Raw genomic sequence first — 20,733 nt, 5'->3', positions numbered from 1 at the left:
AGCAATGCTAAATATTTGATATCACTGTGTATGCTTTAATTCTTATTTTAAAGTTGAAAGCGCTTTACAGCAGATGGGTTTGAATAGAACTCTGCAACTTTGTTCTGCATTACGAAGGTGCAGTGGTAGTAGTTGAAATTATTTATGTAAAACATTTAATATTTTCACAAATCTGTTAGCAGGTATTTGTATTCGAGATTGTTCCAATAAGCCTGAAATTCACATAAAAAGGTTTCAAGCTGTTACATGTTCCCAAAGCACAGTAATCTGGTTTGGTACCGGTATGTTGTGTAGTCAGATTTAGCAATATTGCTGAGGACCAAGTAATAAGCATCTAGTTCTCATGTACGTGCTCCTTCTAAAATGACTGTATCTTGATAATTCCACAACATAACTCAAGTTTGCAAATATTACAATGTATATGATTAATTCTTGGATGTGTTTTCTTGCTGCAGAGAATGGAAACTACACAGACTGGGCGTACGGCGAATGCAGTGTCTCGTGCTACTCGTGGGATGGCGACGGAAATCGGTTCGGAGGGTGGCAGAACCGGACGAGGAACTGCACCAACCCGCCCCCGATGTACGGCGGAGACGATTGTTCGTCCCTCGGGGATGCCATCGAGACCGTATCGTGCGGAACGGAGGACGGCAACGCTTGTCCTGCAGGTGCGTTAATGTCCTGTCTATCTTCTCTCGTGACAGACTTCATCGATTCAAGTTTGCTCTCTTATGGTGTTGCTTTGATTGACACAGTGTCTCTGTCACTTTAAAACCAGGAATATTTGCCGCATAATTTTTTTTTTTTACAAAGTGGAGCTGGTGGCCTTTTTGTAGCATGAAATTTTCATAAAATGCCACTAGCGTTCAATGCGTACAGTGTTGACAAGAACTCTCATGTGCATTTTTATTTTGCTAATCTTGGCTCTCAGGAAATTAAAATGCACGCTAAAACTTCTATTTTTTTCAGTAGTGGGGAGAACAGATTTAAATTTTATTTTTCCTGATTATGCTCATAATAGCATACAGTACCTGCCAACCATTTGGTATCAAATAAGACTCTTCCTTTTGTTTCAAGAAACTTTATTCAGCCTTGTACTTCTATATGTCTGTAAACACCTGCTGATGATGGTGGGAGATGAGTTAAATTACAATCCATAAATTTGCAGTATTTTCTCTCGTCTATTCCTACAATGTATGTAATGAATTTCAGCGTCAACTGGTATTGTGTGGGTTGCAGTGCAAAATAATGCTCTGCTCTTCTAATAGGTATATACAGTGTATGTGTTGCTTGGAGGTTATAGACATGGCTCGACACTAACTTTTTTGTTTGGTGGCCCGATGGGGCCACCAAAATCGTAAATTTCAAATTTTTGGTGGCCCGGGAGAAAAATTTGGTGTCCCGAAAAAAAAAAAACAATAAAAAACATTAAAAGTCCTTTTTTTTTTTTTTAATGAGTCAAATATTTAAGATTTATGATGGTAAGAATTAGAAGTTGGACATATCTACTCATAAATAAACTTCAACAAACTTGCAACACTCACTCTCAGGCATTCATTCAGTCCTTTTCATCCATCCTTTGAACAAATTTAACTGCTAATTTCCGGCGCAAAAAGTTACGAATTTATTGACATACTTTTCAAAAAATTTTGGTGGCCCGAGGCGGGCCACCAAATTTGCCCTTTTTGAAATTTGGTGGCCCGACTTTCATTTTTGGTGGCCCCGGGCCACCGGGCCACCGTTAGTGTCAAGCCTGAGATGTATTTTGATATAAAGAATAAGTTTCTTTTGTCAGGCTACTTGACATAGCACTACCTTTTTGTGTTTGCATCAAATCATTGTTCATTAAGGCCACTAATAATAATCAAAGTTTGAAATATTCCAGTTTCTCTTTAATGTATATGCTGTGTATCAAGTACAAAAGGTTCAACTTTTTCATAGTATCATGCCAGTGGTAGGAAAAAAAAATGTTTTTTTTGTTTGATTTGCACAAAACACACTTTTGTCAGTAACCGAGTCCCTCCATGTTTGATGCTTACGTACACCAAGCATCCCACAAATATTTGTCCCCAACTCTTCAGAGTTATCTAAAATGTCACTGCAGCATGCTCTAAAATAGCTCTGTCAGTGTTGATGATGATGACGATGCCTATTTTCATTTGCTTCTCAGTCGACGGTCAGTACGGTGAGTGGAGCAACTGGACCGAGTGCAACGTCACCTGTGGGAGCGGCTACTACATTCGGACCAGGCAGTGTGACAGCCCCGCCCCGCAGCACGACGGCAATGACTGTGAGGGGGCGGACACTGATCTTGACCCCTGTACACGAAGTCCTTGTCCAGGTGAGTGACCTTTGTGAATTTGAGATTTCTTTGAAATAACCATTTTGTTTCTTTTGAAGGTTAAAATTCATAATTATGTATTTCCATTTTTCCACAGTAACATAATATTTATCTCACCTCTTTTTCTTTTTAATAGGTCACTGCTTGTTCATGCATTTTTGAAAATAGAATATTAGATTAGTTTCTCTGTTTTCTTTTTTGTCTCATTTTATTAGCAACACATATTGTAGTAGTGTAGTGTTGAGCATCTGTTTAGATTAAGAAGGAGTTAGATCACTCAGAATTTTGAAGATGTTGATGGATCAAGTGGTTTGATTTTTTGGTTAGAAGAGGCAACAGGTCAGTGAACATTTTAGGAAGAATCTGTGAGCCAACATACGATGTATTTCTTTGAACATTCAACATTTATGACATCTTCCAGGGGTCTTTATTCAGTAAAGTACAAGAAGCCACATATTCTTTGATGCTTCCATTAAAAGAGCTTTTCATATTTAGTTGTGTGGGTGCAGATTATCAAAACCCTCTTAATTGAGTGGAATTTATATCTGATGGGCAAATTGGCAACATCTTTCATATCATAGTTTATATGCTTCTCTCTACTAGTAGCACACAATTTGAGACATAAAGTGAAATTCAAAGTTGCCAATTTGAGTATGACAGGATAGTGATTTCTTTTAGAAATTAACCTCCTAGACTTGATTGGTTTGACGGCACTTTTTGCTCTATCTGATTTTTCCACCCATCAATTTTCTAGTGAATGGCAGCTGGGCCGATTGGTCAGCCTGGTCTGTGTGCAGTCAGACCTGTGTTGGTGGGACCCAGTACCGAACGAGGACCTGCACAGACCCGGAACCAGCCTACAATGGAACGGACTGTGTCGGGGATGACGCTGAATGGCAGAACTGCAGCAGTAATATCACCTGTCCCAGTGAGTCAGAGTTTTTTTTTTTTTCACTTCAAATTCAATCCTGTTTCATCAATTCATATGATTGAAAATTTGCAAGCATATAGACATAGTAGCTATAATTTCTTTAATATGTCATTTGAAGCTTATAAAGAATATTTTTATAAATATGATATACATGTATAATGTGCTATGTTGTCCCTGGGGTGACGAGTTGGCTAATCTTAAAAATCATGAGTTTTCAGGAGAACAGAAAATCTGTTCCATTGTTGTAACATTTTAGCAAAATAACATAAATATTGACATTTTATAATGTACAGTTGTAGAAACATTTGATTTTTTTTTTTTTGCGGGGGGGAATTCTTATCATTGTAATGTTTTAGAATTCAAATCAGTACTTTTGATCTTCAAAATTGGATTAGGAGGTTTTTGATACATACCACTTGAAATCAAAGGGCTTGTCACCCATGGGAAGATATATCAAATGTCCCATCATGTATTCTATGTTGTATATGTCATTAAAGTGAATTCATAGCATTATATATTTATGGGGCTGGTTGGGAGAATAAAGGTTACAAGCGCTTAGTTATAAAAGGTCACAAAAAAATGAGATCTGAGTTTTTCTGAACAATACTCTCACTATTGTGCAAGGTGTAATCTACAGTGTGATGTTTCTACATTATTTGAAGTGATATTTTAGGAAAATGTTGCGAAAAGAATGAAACATGTCTTTTCACTCATGAATGTGGAGACATCTTTTCACTCATCTGAGGTGAATGTTGGGACATGAGGCTGGTCTTGTCATCCTATGGACGGTATCATCCATGCTGAATCCAAAATCATGATGGCTGGTGCTCCTTTTGCCTCGAAATAAAAGTATATACAATTACTCTGACCAGCAAGGCTCTCTTTCTTACTAAAGGAAGCATTCTTTTATTTGCTGTATGAAAGAAACAAGATGTTAAGATATCAATTCTGGTTGCCCAATGACCGTAACGCAACTTTACCTTTGCGCATGTCACCTTTTAGCACATGGTGGATGGAGCGAATGGAGCGACTGGTCGGAGTGCAGTTTATCTTGCGGAGGCTTTGGCAGCCAGTCACGGAACCGATCCTGCACGAACCCGAGCCCGGCCGACGGAGGCGCAGACTGCCCCTCGAACGAGACCTCCACTCAAACGCAGATCTGCGGCACCCATGCTTGTCCGAGTAAGATCATCAAGGACTTTAATTTGCAGATATTGTGCTTTCGCTCTGTAATTGTGTTGTCAGTAATTTCAATGATGCGCAGCGAACTTACAAGTTTGTACTACATTGGGACCAAAATTGTGTTTTAGCAGCCATTGGCTGTCAGCTGATGTTTTCATGTAGAGTTTATAGTTCAATATAAATGTGAATATTGGAGGGAAACACAGATCTTGCTTATATCTGAAGGAGACCTTTGAAAAAATATTACACATATCATCAGACTCTTTTATTTGAACATGAAGCATTGAATAGATTTTATGCAGCATTCCAATTTGATGAAATGATGACATGCGTACTTCTCTTCAATTCTTTGTGGCAGTTTGAATTTTTACATTGTTTGTTTGAAAAGTTTCCTTTATACCACAGTAAAATACATGTATCAACCAAATTTTGCCATGACTGCATTTAGGAAAAAATTGCTGTCATGTCTTTGATTTGGATAACACACAAAATGTACCCATATGGCTTAAATTTGTATTAATCACCAGTTAACTTATTACAACCCTTCCTAAACATATTCAGCACTCAGAAATACTACCAAAGAAATTACACACATGCACATAATGTTTTATGTATATTTATTTCTTTCTCTGTGTTTCCTCTGATATTTCATTGTTTGACATCTCATTCTCATTCACAATCAGTTGATGGTGGCTTGGGAGATTGGCAAGGCTGGTCCGATTGTAGCATCCATTGCGGTTCGGGGGGCGTGCGATACCGGTATCGGGCGTGCGACAATCCCTCGCCGCAGCACGGCGGCAACGAATGCGACCTCAATGACCAGTACATCACGGAGACCTGCGACTCATCTACTGAATGCTCAAGTAGGAATGCGTAATCAAATGTTGTTAGATTTTCATTGAATAATGAATGATAATCTTCGATTAAAACCAAGCAAGTAGAAAGTCACAGAGTATAGGACCTGTCGCTGGACATTTGAGCGTAGAGTATAGGACCTGATGCAAATAGTATGATTATATAATTATCCCTACCTTAAAGTTAACCCCTACCTTAAAGTTTCAGTTTTTGGAACCTGAAAGCGCCAAATTTGTGATTACCTCTGCAAGAGTATCCATTTATGTTCATTTGTGCACGTAGTCATGGTCTGTATTATCCTATCCTGAAAAAGTGTGTCATACAATATGACTGATTACACTTTTTTAACCCGTTGAGGACGAGTCCTGAGTATACTCGGGCAGGTGTCTATGGGAAATGCGTGTTGCTGCAAAATCAGTCCGTCCTCAACGGGGATAAAGTGATCTCATATAATCCTAGTTTTTACTGGTCTGTGCATTTCTTGAGTGCTTTTGCTGGAGTCATCTAACTTTTCAAGCCTTTGAATAAATTTTGCTCTGGAGGACTTTTACTGTGAGTGACTGTTCCGAGTACTAGCATATTGGCATATTAGGGTGTTTAAAAGCAATCACTGTCTTGCACAGCACCCATCATATTTTCTACCGTTTGTTGCATGCAGGTGAAAGAGTGAACATGTACTCTGACAAGTCGACATCGCAAAGCTCCACGGCCAGCGACGGATCGTCCAATCTCGCTCTGGATGGCACCACCTCGGGCCAGTTCAGTAGCGGCTCCTGTATCCTGACAGAATCGGAGAGCACACCCTGGTGGCAGGTTGACCTCGGAGGGGTCTACGCCGTCCGCTCCGTCAAGATCTACGCCCGCACTGATGCTTGCAGCAGTTGCTGTGAGTCTCTCTTTTGTTTTGGTTGTTGTTGTTGTCCTGAGCTTTGATTGATTGATTGATTGATTGATTGATTGATTGATTGATTGATTGCTTGCTTGCTTGCTTGCTTGCTTGCTTGCTTGCTTGCTTGCTTGATTGATCGATTGATTTTGATTAATTGATTGATTGATTGACTAATGGATGGATTGAGGGATGGATGGATTATATCTATCTAAGACCTATTCACCTATTTTATCTATCTTTCTATCTATCTATCTATCTGTCTATCTATCTATCTATCTGTCTATCTATCCATCTATCTCTCTATCTACACTATCTATCAATCTATCAATCTATCTATGTGTATCCATCCAAGTATGCATGTATGTATGTATCAATCCGTATGAGTATCTATTTTAGTAGCCACTTATAATATTTGCATAGTATGTGTGTGTGTGTGTGTGTGTGTGTGTGTACATGTGTGTGGTATTGTCACATGTACGTATCATTTGCAGTACTTTGTAGCATCATACATATGTTTAGAAGGAAGTATCAAAGCAGTTTTGAGTAAAACATGGTATATGGATTTTATTTTCTCTTTTTACTGCAGCATGGAGTCTTACACCATTTGTCGTTCGACTTGGCCTCAGCAACACCCCCAGCGACAATGTCCGATGCGGCGAAAAGGTGACATCTTCTGCGTCGACTTACGACGTCAACTGCAATCTGCTGACAGGCCGATACCTCGCCATACAGAGCGTCTCTGCATCAAACATCCAGCTGTCCTTCTGTGAAGTCGAGATAGATATCGGTAAATCAGACTTCATTTAGCATGAATTTTCCAAGTGCAAATGTCATGTCATAAAGTCCAGTCAGTGAAGATTACAGAAAATGTATGAGCTCTATACAAACTAACTTGTATTTCTTTGATGCCTCTTCTTTTTACACTAGGTTAGAGCTGCTACTTGTTCAGCCCCCCCCCCCACCCCCACCCCTTCACTTATGCTGTTGCTATTTTACTATTTTCCTATTCTTTATCCCTCTGTTGTTCTTCATCCTGTTTGATGTTGCCTCCCTATTCATCCTCATCCTTCACAGGTTGTCCCCCTTGATCCTTGGGATCATCACTGACCAGCCCCTGCCTTTTGTCTACTGTCCACCCTCCTGCCTCTAATCCCCCTCCCTATATTTGTTGGGCTCCTTGCCCATGACCAGTTACCCTCTCCTTTTGTTTTCTTTGTTCTGTGTCCCTAGCCCGGGCCCTGACTGTTCTTGTTGTGTGTAGTCCTTATGTGATTGCTTTCCCTGCCTGTTTGTCATTTTGCCTCTGACGAAGATTCTGCTAGGATTGAAAGCTCAGTCCCCCTTTTGACTCCATTTTACTCCACTGGTCACCACTTTTGGATAAGCAGTTTTCAGCAGGCTTTTTGCTACATTCATTTGTTTTTCTTTTTTTTTAATACATAAGACGTGTGTTTGCTGCCTATTTTGCATTTACAAGGATCAGAATATTTATTTTTAAAAAAGTCATTTCCTAATTGCTATCCCTCCACCCCCACTGGCTTCCATGCCTTCCTTTACACAGGTTTGCAATTGATATCTCACTGATCATAAGAATACATGGTCACATTTCTGTAGCTACAGAAAGCATCCCAGCCGTTTGAACCCATTGAAGACTAGTCTCAGTATACTTGGGCAGGTGTCAATGGGAAATGTGTGTTATAGCAATATCAGCTTGTCCTCCTCAACAGGTTAACCACAAATGCTTGCTTTCATAGCCCCTCTGCCTGCTTGTTGGGTTGTCTGCAGAAACAAACTTTATTCTACTTGTTATAACAAAAGACACATTTGTCGCCTATTCTAGGAGTGCTGAAGGTGATTTTAATCATGGTGTCTCCCCCTATTTCTTATTCCTTGTTTCACCTCTCACAAAGGCAAAATATCTATTTCTCATCAAATGAACCCATTTAGGATAGGCTGATTTGGCTACAACACGCATTTCCTATAGACACTTGCCTGAGTATACTTGGGACTCGTTCTTAATGGGTTAAACAATTTTTTTGATGATTTTTGACATCTTTCACCCTTAACTCCAAGTAGAAGCTCATTGTCCTGCAGTGGTTATGCCTGATCACCCAAGACTTACAGGACACAGGGCGCAGCCATAGTATGTGTATCAGCCGACCCCCCCTGCTCTCCCCCACCCCCGGGCAACATGTTTATCACGCACTTGTAACAAAGGTTCGCGCACTAGCAAGCATTCGCGCACTCAGTATGAGATGCCTATTGGCTAAAGCAGTTTTTCATTCTGCGCGCGTGCTAATGTAGGGAGAGGGGTGGGGGAGTGCGGAGGGGGGGTCGGCTGATACACCCACTATGGCTGCGCCCATGCCAAAAATACACATAGCGCGTCACAGAATCGGTCAATACCTGCGAGCTTAATATATCTCTAACCCACAGCTTTGTTTCTCTCCCCCCACCTTCCAGGATCCTATGCCTTCCAAGACTCCACGGCAACAAACATGACCTACTCCGAAGCCTCAGGCTATTGCCAGAGCCTTGGGGCAGAGCTCGCCACGTCCGATGATCTTCAGGATGCCTACGACAGCGGCGTCGAGCTCTGTCGCAGGGGCTGGCTGGCAGACGGAACCAGTGCCTACGTGGTGCAGACGCCCCGTGCCGCATGCGGCGGGGCCGCCGGGTCTGCAGGAGTGGTAGACATGGGCCAGGGGACGGCTGCGGAGAGTTGGGATGCATTCTGCATTGACAGAAGTAAGTCACTTTTATATCTCACTCCAAAACTAAAAAAAAAAAATCCACTTTTGGTCTTCTTTGCTCTCTCTTTCATTTATTTGATTTTTTTTTTCTGTTGCATCTTTACTATCTTACCTTCATTACACAATGCTAACTTTATCATGTATTGTTTGAATACCTACATGTAGATTGCTTTTTTTACTATCATTTTTTTCAAGGATGCAATGATTTTGAATGAATAGTTTCTTTTACTCTTATTCTTTTTCTGCTTTCAAATGTATGTTTACATATTTGGTACACGTTGTACATCATTGATTTGTTGTAATTGCCTTTAAATATCTCAAAAATTGTGAGGTATTGGAAATGAAATTAGATTAGATTTGATTGAATTTATATCATATGACTATCAAATCTAAGCAGGTGAGACTAGAAAAGATGTGTCTTTAGGTTTTTTGCTGTCTCTTTTTAACAATGTGTATGTTGAAATAAGAGTGTTGAATATTGCTAGTGATAATATAATTAGAATATTGAATATATAAACATGTATTACGAGTGAAGTTGGGAGCAAAAGACTGCTTTAGAGTATCCACAGTGAAATTAAGCAAGTAACTGCAAAATACACCCTAAACAGGTGATGGATTAAATAATGTGAATCTGTCTCAAAATTCCTTAACCTGTTGAGGACGAGTCCCGAGAATACTCGGGCAAGCATCTATGGGAAATGCGTGTTGTAGCAAAATCAAACCATCTTCAACGGGTTAAGGAGAAAGGCAAAAAAGCGAATCTTCTCACTTCTTAACTATATTTAGATTACTCTTAAAAAGTAAAAGATTAATCTTCTCACCTCTTCTCGTTATGATTTTTTTTTTAATTTGTTGCCAAGGTGACGGTGAGCCCATGACTGAGAGATGGACCTCCGGCTCATACAACATTACAGCATCCTCCTCCCAGTCTGGCCTGGATGCCTCCAAGGCTGCCCTCTATGGTGACAGCGATACGGATGCCTGGGTGCCAGCCAACGACTCGGCGGACGGGGAATACCTGCAGGTAAGTTTGAGGGGATGATGTCTTCCAACATTCGTGGATAATCTTTGGATCTTTGTCTGTCTGTTTGTTTGTTTGTTTGCTTGCTTTGTTTGTTTGCTTGGTTTTTTTAAGTAGATGTTAGTCTCCACATGCTCCATAGGACAAGAACATTGAATTCTCATGGATTAAAGCCTGGTGAGGTTTTTCAGGACAGCATGTTTTCATGAAACTTTTCAATCACTGACTACTGTTTAAAGCTACTAAAATCCTTGCATCGTATTGGCTGAGAGCAAATTTGTCAGTGAAAAATCACCAATAAAACACTTGATGAAATGCCTCCCAGGTCTCATATCCACCCAAACAGATGTTGGTGTCATATCTTGTCTTATTTTAAACCTCTGTCAAACTTTGTTATTCTCTCTTCCCCACCCCCCCCCCCCCCACCAGTTTGACTTTGGGCAGTATGTGTCCCTGAAGGGCGTCGCCACCAGAGGGCGCCCTTGCTGCGATGCCTGGGTCACCGGCTACTATCTGTCCTACTCGATTGACGGAGTGTTGTGGAACTACTATGGAAGTGACGCAACCAGGGTAAGTGAAATCTAAACCCTTACAATGCTTCGGTCATCAATTACGGTAGAAGTGGATAGTTTCGTGTGACTAATCATGCTTGGCTGGGTCAGAAGAATTTCGTGTGTTTTTAATTACACGGAATTAAGACATCACACACAAAAACATATGGCAAGCAAAAATATTCACGTGCTTTTATTTTCGCGCTAGTTTCTGGTTGCCCGAAATGCGCGAAAAATTTCAACACCGCGAAAATTTCCACTTTTACAGTAGTGCCTTCGCTGACTCGTTTTTGTTTCTGATGATTGGTGACATCCAGACACCGACTGTCAGTACACTGACACATGTGCAGGTTAATGATATGGCACCCCTCGAAGCATGATAGTTAGAACACCCATGTGACTGCAGATAACAATGAGCCTGTGAATATGTATAGGCTTGCCCTTATGAGTATTGAGTATCTTCTGGTAAATTAACATCGGGTGCAAAAGCGTAATGTATCATACATTTGTACGGGGCCATTGCATGCGATGCAATGCACTAATTTTATAAAGTGCAGCTCAGTGTTACCTAACTTCAAGTCCTGTTAGTGATGATGAGTACTATGTGAATGTTACTACACTGTAGTAGTTAACAGCTTGTATTCCTCTCATCTTTGATCACAGTGGATCATTTCTTTGTGTTGAAATGGGCATGATAATAATGCTAGTATTGGTAGCATCTTACTGTGCATTATCAATACTACATTTCCATATTTAGTAGTTGATATAAATTTGTGCAGTGATCTCAACGTGCAATAAAAGGAACTCTGTATGTGACTATTCACACGTACACGTTACATGCATTTTATACAGTCATAGTGCAAAAAAATAAGCACCTATATAATGATCAGTTAGTAAAATTTGTTTTACGATAGAAAAGTGTGATGAATTGGCACAGAAGAGCATTTAGACCCAATCATCGATAATCACAGTTACAGTAAAAATACAGTTGTATAGATGTCCATGTGTGCATTAACCTGTATATCATCGCAATCATGTCAAGGTACTGTATACGTCATATATTTCGCGAGTCTTAATTTTCGCAAATCAGGAATTCCTGACGATTTCGCGAGTGGTTAAATTCGCGATCGTGGAGTCCTGTAATGAATGGAGAAGTGTACACCCGTACGTCACATTCATATCGGGATCAGAGTCAATATTTTTGTGTGTCTTTAATTTCGCGAATAGCACCTGACTCGCAAAATTCGCGAAAATAAAAACCTCACGAAATATTCGGCGTATACAGTAGTTAATTCACAGTCAATATTTGAACTTTCTTGCCTCTCCATTTGTTGGTGAGTATGAATGTCAATGCAATAAGACTCATCTATATTTCTGTCTCTATTTTATGGTCGTTGTTTTTAGCTCATCCAAGGAAATTTGGATAATTCCTCTGTGGTTCGGCACAGCTTGGATCCAGTTAACAACGTTCGGTACGTGAGGATCGAACCAAAGACCTGGAACAGCAGCATCGCAATGAGAGTGAGGCTGTACGGGACGGTCCAACAAGGTGGGGAAAGAAGTGATGGGACATTTTGAGGGATTTAAAATCTGTGTCCTGTATTTTAAGTGTTCATGTTCTCAGACTCAGCTTACAGAAGCTGCAACTTGCAAGATCTTCTGTCAGCATTCAGAAATCCGTCCAGATTTGACCAAGGGTGCGTTTGAATGCTTTAAAGCGAACCAAAGCAAACTAACCTACAGTAGATTGTAGCGTACCATACTGAACTGTGCCAGGTGTGGAGCAAGGTTCGAGCACTCTATTGACAAGGCGTACCTCGCGAGTTATTTTTAGAAGAGGCCACTCATTTTGTAGCAATAGGGTCATTCACCTTGCGCACTTGAACTACTTACAGCTGTCTCGAATTAAGAGAATGAACTCAGCATTATGACGTACAGTATGTGCATGTTATGTGTATTCTCACATGCAAACTCTTAGTGTGCTTTTGCGACCCTTTTAGAGCACATTGGGATGTGGTCAACAGTTCGATCTAGGAGAGCGCTTGAACTCACCTTTAGTTGTAGCAAAGTTAGTGAGCCCTCTCTGGCGTAACAATTTTGGGCCTCAATTGAATCGGATGGCCATGGTGCCAGTGGATAGGGACCGTGGGATAAAAGGTATTGTATCTAATTCTTTGACAATGCTTTCCAGACATTAGTGCCAATTGGCAAAGAGCACATATACCAATTGTGACCCGCTACAACAAAATGGTCCTAAAGTCGCGCACGGTCAAAGCCGTGAAAATCGAGTTTGAAGTCAGAGCATCAAAATTGGTCAAAACTTAGGGTTTTCTGAATTTGACATATTATTAGAGTCTGACATGTCTTCTATTGTCTGTCGAAATTTTGAAGCAAAATGATGAAAGGAAAGACCAAAAAATAGCGTTTTTCTGGGCCATGTTTTTTGGCGTTTCAACGAAGCAGAAACTGTTCAAACATTTGGATTGAGCGCCACAGATAGGCTCCGCCCCTAACAACGACCAGATTGATCTCATTGGTCAGTTTGCTGCTTGCCGCTAACCGAAGCGTGAAGCTCGCACACTGCCCAGTTCACTGGTGCGTGCGGGCGGGGTGCGCTATGCTCAGCCGCTTCTCACATCCTGGTCACTGATTGGTTGGTGAGGAGACCGCCGACGCTGATGTGCTTGAATGAGCTCTTCGGGGGTTGCTAGGGCTTACCTTCTATTGTCCGGAGGTGAATACTGACTTGCGTGTCCCTTGATCGTAAGGAGAACTTTTAGGGCGCTTTTCTCGAAACAGTGATATTCCAGACGTCTCGACATGCTCTCTTTTAAACATCGATATCTCCACAGCTGATTATTTTTATAAGATTTGTTATATATCATTTTAAAGCAGAAAGATTAGGAAATTGTGTCATGCAATTTTCAAATAATCGACCTCTCCCGACTTTAGGATCATTTTGTTGTAGCGGGTCACAATTTGCATGCCAATCAGTGAACAAACCACAAAGGGTCAATGAATAAGATTAAACCAAGTTACACAAAATTAAACAGACCAGTGAAAATGTACCTTGCATTGGTTCCAATTGGACAAGAGATGAAAATATTTAAGGATTTTTGAAGTTTCACATATTTTCATGTTACAGTAATATTGGTTGTGATGACTAAATATGCAAATGAGAAGAGGTGATGATGTTACATAACCATTTGATTTTTGACATCCTTCTCCTTGTATTCATTTAGTCAATGGTGCATTCGGAGGATGGAATGCGTGGGGTACCTGCTCGGAGCCTTGCGAAGGCACTGGAACTCACCAGAGGACCAGGTCATGTGACCTACCTCCGCAGCAGGACGAGGGGCTGAAATGTCGCTCCAACAGGCAGCTGGACCAAGTGGACGGTAAGTCGCAGCCTCTCCTTCTGAATTCCGCCGTGGATGGAACGAAATTAAGAAAAGACAGGAGTAATGTTGATGCCGATCTCGTATCTTGTGGCAAAATGTCAATTAAATGACATCGAGGAAAATCATATTGTGAAAAATACAATCTCATACAATTCATTTACACCTGGATAAAGATGAAGGAAAACACATGGCTTTTTAATGAAAGGAAATTGTGAAGAACAAGTGTGTGTTGTGTTGCTTTTATAAAACTTGCCAGCAAATTTCACTAGGGCAAAGTCACTGTGCGTCACGAAACCACCAAAAAGGCATTTACACCGATTGTATGTGAGGGCTCAAAATAGAATGATGTAGGTGAAGTGGGTCAAGCCAGTCAATCTTAACCTGTTAAGGATGGCTTGATTTTGCCACAATACGCATTTCCCATAGACCCCTGCCCAAGTATACTTAGGACTCGTCCTCAACAGGGGAAGGTTTTCAAACTATCAGAAAGAGCACTTGTTATTTCACATAATTTTGAAATGTGGGATCATCAAAAAAAAAAATGATTGTGTTTTTTTGCCATTTGTTAATACTCTTTGTGTAGAATTGTGTCATTAGGAAGTCTTTTAATAACAGAAGGACCTTTTCATTTTGAAAAACTGTTTAATACAGTCTTCATTTTCAACTCAAATAACTTTTCAAGGGATCATGCCACTGATTTGAATGTTAGTTCTAGTCATAAATACAATGTGCTAATATATTGCATGAAATTTAAGCTTAAACAAATAATCCCTTCTCTGTAGTTGCAAAAGAGATTAACATCCTGTTGTTTTGCCCAATTCATTGCACAGAGCAGTGCTTGGTAAGGTTTTTAAAGCAACTGTTATATAGACCTTAAACTTCAAAGCCTCTTTTCTCAGTAAACACTCATCCAGTATGTGTACTTTCTTTCCATTATCTAGATAGTTTAGGAAAGTCTATTTGTACTGAGTTATTATTATCATTTTAAAGCTTAGAATCTGCTCTATCAGAATCTAATCCTTATTAAACTAAAAATTCATGTCTGGTGACTATATGGTCATTTTGTGATGCAGGGTCACAAATACTCTCCATTTAAGCAGCATCTTTACTTTGTGGCTTTTATGATTTATTTATTTTTGTCGCAGCGGATTTGCCCCACTTCTTCAGCCGGACCATAAACAGCATGCTGGAGGAGGGCATATTTGCGACGATCTCCGTGTCTTCCCCATTGGACTGCGCTGCAATTTGTGTGACTGATGCCCGCTGCGCCTCGTTCAACTACGACTTCAGCAACTCGGTGTGTACGCTGAGTGACACCTCGGTGGCGTTTGGTGGCGAGTCGCTCTCCCTCAGTTTGACTCATGCTTACTTTGGAGTGGGTAAGTGGATATGTCACAGCCAGAAGTTTTTATCGTCACAACTATTTTGGGAGCCTTAAGAATGGTCGCTTCTATTATGTGAGGCAAGACTGTACGTTACAAATGGAAGGGGACTGCTTTGCCAAAAGGGAATTTTACATTGTAATTCATAATGATCTGATACATTCCGTGTTGTGTTATTGCTTTCTAAATTATCAGGTCCATTGGTATTGATAATAGTAAAGTTTTGACGACTAGAATATGCACAGCAGGTATTGGCTGAGCTATAAACCATGTGTGCCACTTTGAAGATTGCCATTGGGTGCATGCAGCGGCCAGAAATGTCTTGAGCTATAATAATGTTCACCCGTTGAGGACGAGTCCTGAGTATACTCGGGCAGGGGTCTATGGGAAATGAGTGTTGTAGCAACATCAGCCCATTTTCAATGGATTACCATTGGTTGCCATTGAGAATTAAATGGTTACAGTACATTGACCCTTGAGAAGATTGTAAATTGTCAAAATGTTGTCATTTTGGTGACTTATTGGTAGTTGTCATTTTGGTGACTTGGTAGTAATTTTTAAGATGAAAAAATGCTGTGACAAATGTTGTATAAGTGGTGCAGATATCTGTCATACAGCAAACAAAGTCCTTGTCTGGCAGCCTAAACCCTTTAACCCGTTTTAATAGGACGGGCTGATTTTGCTACAACATGCATTTCTCATTGACACTTGCTTGAGTATACTCGGGACTCGTTCTCAACGGGTTTGAGTTCCTTTTCATTTGAAATTACATACAAGTCACCATGAAGCTCAAATATCACTGTCCATGAATTTTATCATGTTATCTTTCTTTAAAGAATTTTGTTATTAAGAATTTTTTAAATCAAGTTTGTATTAGTACATGGCATGAGGTACGTGTACACAATGTTCTTTCATGACAACAATGGCAATCATGCCATTGAAGTGTACAGTGTAGTTTACATACCTAAAAGTGATTTTTTCCCCTTTGTATCTTGTAGATTACACATCCTGCAATGTGCATTACATCGTGGCAAAGGCGCGTGGAAATACCCCTCAGGACGGCATCTACACCATCAGAGTCGGTCTGACCACGATGGACGTCTACTGCGACATGACAACGGATGGGGGAGGCTGGACGCTTCTTGTTTCGGCAGTGACGGCGAGTGGATGGAGTGCTAGTAACGTTGAGCTGCGGAATGAATCGTACCCGTCCTTGAATGGGGACTACTCCATTCTGACCCATGCAAATAACATCAAATCCATGGGACTTGGAAGTACTTTCAAGGTGAAGCTCGTCTTGTGCCCTCGGCCTACCTCTATCCATTCTATTTTTCTCACCTTTATTTTTAAAGTACTGTAACTTAGTGGCAAAGGAGACAAATGTATTTCAGACACTCCTATTACCAGTTAAGCCAAAAAAGAATAAAACTTATCAATGATGTTAGCCTATTACTATGAAAGCCATATACCGGTGTGTGAACTATTCAATTCATGAAATTCTTCCGTCGAGATGTTTTCATTGCAACTGATTGACAAATTGCCTTACATTGATGTAAATAAACACTGAATTGATCAGTGTTAGTAGAGGTGACGCCTGTCTGGAGATCAGGAGGTCGTAGGTTCGAATCCTGCTCAAGTATATATGCCCATGATTTCTTTTATCATGGCTAGGGTTTTGTGTACTACTGTTAGTGCTTGTGGTAATATTTATGTCGATGTAGCGCAATTTGTCAATCAGTTGCAAAGGTGTGTGAATATAATGCATTATGCAAGAGATTAGATGCAAGAAAGGTACTAGGTTCTAATCACACATGTCCCACTTTGCTGATCTGTTGCAGTACCGTCTGGAGTCAGTGAACCGCGGCAGGTGGGGTGGAATCTACGAGGTCCCCTTCAACTACAGCTTCACCAACGAAGACAGCAGCCAGAATTCCACCCTGGTGGAGATGTTCGACACCTGGCGTGTGGGCAACGGATCCCTTCAGCACATCATGCCGTATGTGACATCTTCAGACGACACTCTGCTCAGAGCTCACGATGGTGTGGATGCCGCCTCCGTGTGGGCGGGCACCATCGTCTGCAACTGCGAGGGCACCGCCTGGCAGTCGTACACGAACTGGTACGAGCCGGACGAGGTTCTAGAGGTGGGCAGCAACTCCACCACAAATAGCACCGTGGGGTCAGGCTCCAGGCGCAGGCGCCGTTCGGCGGACGAGCAGAACGAGGACGATGAGTTTGACTTCAAGTACGCCTACCAGATCGGAGGACGGGAGAACCGTGAGGTGCAGAACGTCCTGTCGAGGAATCGACGGTCCTCGTCCTCTTCCTCCTCGGCAACCCAGCAACCCGTCTGGTACTGGATGCGAGAAGATCACCATGGTGAGATGAACGCATCAACACTATCCTAACTTTTTGCCAAATGTTGTACCAGTGTTATCTCTTCAGTTATATCTTCCCAACAACTGTTGCTCAGTGTAGGTGATATTGTGTAATGATGACAATAAGGTTCTACTCTGGTACATTTCAAAATTCAAAAGCTCTTGCTCATCAATCCTGGCTCCTTTGTTGTCCACAACAGTCAGATACATGAAGATGCATTTTTTTTTTGTCACTGTTTTATTTATTTATTTATTTATTTATTTATTCAGTCTTTTTTCAACAGGGTAGCCCCATCAGTAGGCAGGTACTGTTCTTACTGGGGGCCCTGGACAAACAAACATTACAGTTGACAAAACAGAGACATATACATCAAATACAACACACTGTATGTGGACAAGTACAATTCTTCCACCGAGTCCCCTACATACAGTCACACAATAACTATACACTGACAATTACACGCTTACTAGTCAAACAAGCAATAATAACATGGTGGGCCTACGTATCTATCATAACCAAACAATTAACCATAAATTTCATCAAAAATTAAAACTGTCACTGAGAGTGATAAATACCCCCACCCAAAGTGGAAAGAAATGAACCCAACCAGCAACCATCTTATTATATTCTTACTAATAACAAACTTATAAACGAAACAATATGTTAGAAAGGAAGATCTCACTCTTCTGTACACTAACATGTTTTAACCCATTGAAGACTTGTCGTGAGTATTCTCAAACTGGGAAGAAGGGGAAATGCTTGTTTGACTACAATTACATATAGTTTGTCTTCAACGGGTTAAAATGTTTGTCGCAGGCATTTTTAAGTCCAAGAATCAATTTGTTTCCATGCGTTATCTCAGAAAGTCATGCGTATTAAATGACAATGAAAAAAAAGTACCCAAATGCATACATCTCCAAACGTGTTGTTTTGCAATTTGTGTAATCTGAAACAATGTTTGTTCCCTCGATGTTGATATCACATTGCAGGTTTGCAGCCCTCCCTGGAGTGGGACATGAGCGGCCGCTGTTGGTATGATAGCGGAGACATACTGGACTGCAGCAGCCCCTGTCCAGACGGCACGATCACGGCAACTGACAGCGACATGTACGGCATGCTGGGCTACAACGCCACCCTGGCGTCTGCACGCGACGGCGCAGAGCACAAGTGCGCTCTCAAGCTGGACAGCAACCATCTCGACCTCGGCGACCTGGAGGAGTCGTGTCTTTATAACCCACGCCTCTGCACCCAGGGACTCTCGGTGGCGCTGTGGCTGCGCCTCGAGGCCTCCGGCACGGTCGACGAGACGACCTACATCATCAGCTCCTCGGGGCTGGAGGTGTCGCTTTCCAACATTGCCTCTGGTGGTTCGGGAGTTGACCTCCAACTCACGGTGAAGGTGCAAGACGACTACGAATACGAAGTATCCAACGACACTATTCCGGTGTCAGAATGGTTCCATGTAGCAGTGACCTACAAGAGGGACAGGGGACTACGGCTCTACATGGATGGTGAGCTGGTAGCAAGCCAGGACTCCTCCCAGCAGAGTTCATCCACGCCTTCTGCCGTGAAGAACGTCTACATCGGGGGCCACTTCTCCACCAGTTCGCAGTCAGGCTACGACGTGATTGCCACCGTCAGCGACCTCCAGGTGTTCTTCAAGAGACTGTCCACCATGGATACCAAACTTCTTTACCTAGGTAAGAACAGACCTCCAACAAATGAAGGAGAATCCTGGACTCTTTCTTGTAGTACCAATGAAATGTTTCTGATATCAGTGAAACCCTCCCCCCCCCCCAAAAAAACAAAACAAAACAAAACAAAAAAAAAACAGAGATGAACAAAGGCCAACAGTTTTTCAATTTGTATTTATTGAAGAGTCTTACAGTAGGGGTACGTACTTCAAGATGCAAATCATGTTGCATTTACAGGCAGATACAAAGCTATCTCTGCTATGCCCTGCCTAGTAAATGGATTTGATGTACATTTGCAACAGTTTCTTCACATAGAAGACAATTTTCAAAAATCAATGACGTCCCACTGTTTACTTGAACAAAGAATACACAGTAGGTAGCATTTGCATATGCGAGTAAGGCAAATTTCATGCATTGAGGTTTTTACTGTAATTTTCATCAATCAGTGAATAGGAGATTTTATTCATTTTGTGAACTGGTATAACAAAATCCTGTAAAAGCTTAAATTTTCTTAGAAGGTATTTTGCATTCGGCCAGGTTAGATTAATTTTTTGTGAGTGGCGGATTATTATTCTGCACAATCAAAGCATAAGATAGCGTTACAGATAACAAGTAAAGAAATGTGTGTACTTTTATTTTTGCTCTAGTCTCTTGTTGCAGGAATTGCATGAAATTTCCACTTTTACAGTTTGGGTAGGGGCAAAATACATGTAAATAGATTGATACACATTACTCATAGCCATTGGTGAACTGTTTGTATACAGTTTTATTGACATTTCGAGATAGTTTTGCAGAAAGGGCAGTGCCTATATCAATGCTTTATTTTGCCTAGCCTGACTGTAAGTTTTCTTCTACTGGTCACGTCTTAACATTTGTGACAAAATGGATGTGGCGTAGAAACTTTTTGTGCAACCCCTGTAAGTTTTTCATCTCAAAATCTCCTCCATTTCAGGTTCCGACGCCAACGCACAGGGAGAGACGTGTAATGAAGGGATGTGTCCAAGTAAGTACCATCAAACCTCTCCATAGCAACCACACACATGTACGAGTACATTCATTGGAAAATGCATAATGAATTGTGGGACTTCAAGAAACCCTGTGATGAATGCTAGATGTAAATGGAAAAATCAATTGAAAAGAAGTAGATTTGCGAAGATTTTTTATAGTGAAATATAACAAAAATCTTAAGTATACTCTATCGAAAGAGAGCTGGCAGTAATGTAATGACATAGATGGGCCATGCTCCTTTCATCTAGTGCCTTGGTTTTCTCAAAAATGCTTGCCCTCTGTGCACTCATGCACGTATTACTTGATAACTTATTTTTTCAAAAATCAAAGGAGATATACGGAAATG

The 20,733-nt window shown here is 41.0% G+C and overlaps 1 protein-coding gene across 1 annotated transcript in view; it reads left to right on the top strand.

Moving 5' to 3' along the window:
* The window catches only part of LOC139715681 (uncharacterized), a 106,584-nt gene that overhangs the window by 24,057 nt on the left and 61,794 nt on the right, over nt 1–20,733 (top strand). The window contains exons 20-36 of the mRNA XM_071627233.1: nt 456–668; nt 2,171–2,341; nt 3,096–3,269; nt 4,275–4,454; nt 5,138–5,317; nt 5,968–6,195; nt 6,785–6,985; nt 8,662–8,946; nt 9,812–9,975; nt 10,402–10,542; nt 11,928–12,072; nt 13,766–13,921; nt 15,070–15,303; nt 16,305–16,591; nt 17,145–17,685; nt 18,675–19,385; nt 20,332–20,382. Coding sequence (XP_071483334.1) covers nt 456–668; nt 2,171–2,341; nt 3,096–3,269; nt 4,275–4,454; nt 5,138–5,317; nt 5,968–6,195; nt 6,785–6,985; nt 8,662–8,946; nt 9,812–9,975; nt 10,402–10,542; nt 11,928–12,072; nt 13,766–13,921; nt 15,070–15,303; nt 16,305–16,591; nt 17,145–17,685; nt 18,675–19,385; nt 20,332–20,382 — 4,062 coding nt within the window. The remainder of the gene's footprint in view (nt 1–455; nt 669–2,170; nt 2,342–3,095; nt 3,270–4,274; nt 4,455–5,137; nt 5,318–5,967; nt 6,196–6,784; nt 6,986–8,661; nt 8,947–9,811; nt 9,976–10,401; nt 10,543–11,927; nt 12,073–13,765; nt 13,922–15,069; nt 15,304–16,304; nt 16,592–17,144; nt 17,686–18,674; nt 19,386–20,331; nt 20,383–20,733) is intronic.

This window comes from Diadema antillarum, unplaced genomic scaffold (assembly GCF_040938485.1).
Source record: "Diadema antillarum isolate AM-2024a unplaced genomic scaffold, OU_Dant_1.0 scf00000006, whole genome shotgun sequence".
In the NCBI taxonomy this organism is placed as follows: domain Eukaryota; kingdom Metazoa; phylum Echinodermata; class Echinoidea; order Diadematoida; family Diadematidae; genus Diadema; species Diadema antillarum.
The sequence above is the reverse complement of the archived record's forward strand: the minus strand, read 5'-3'. Positions and strand labels throughout refer to the sequence as shown.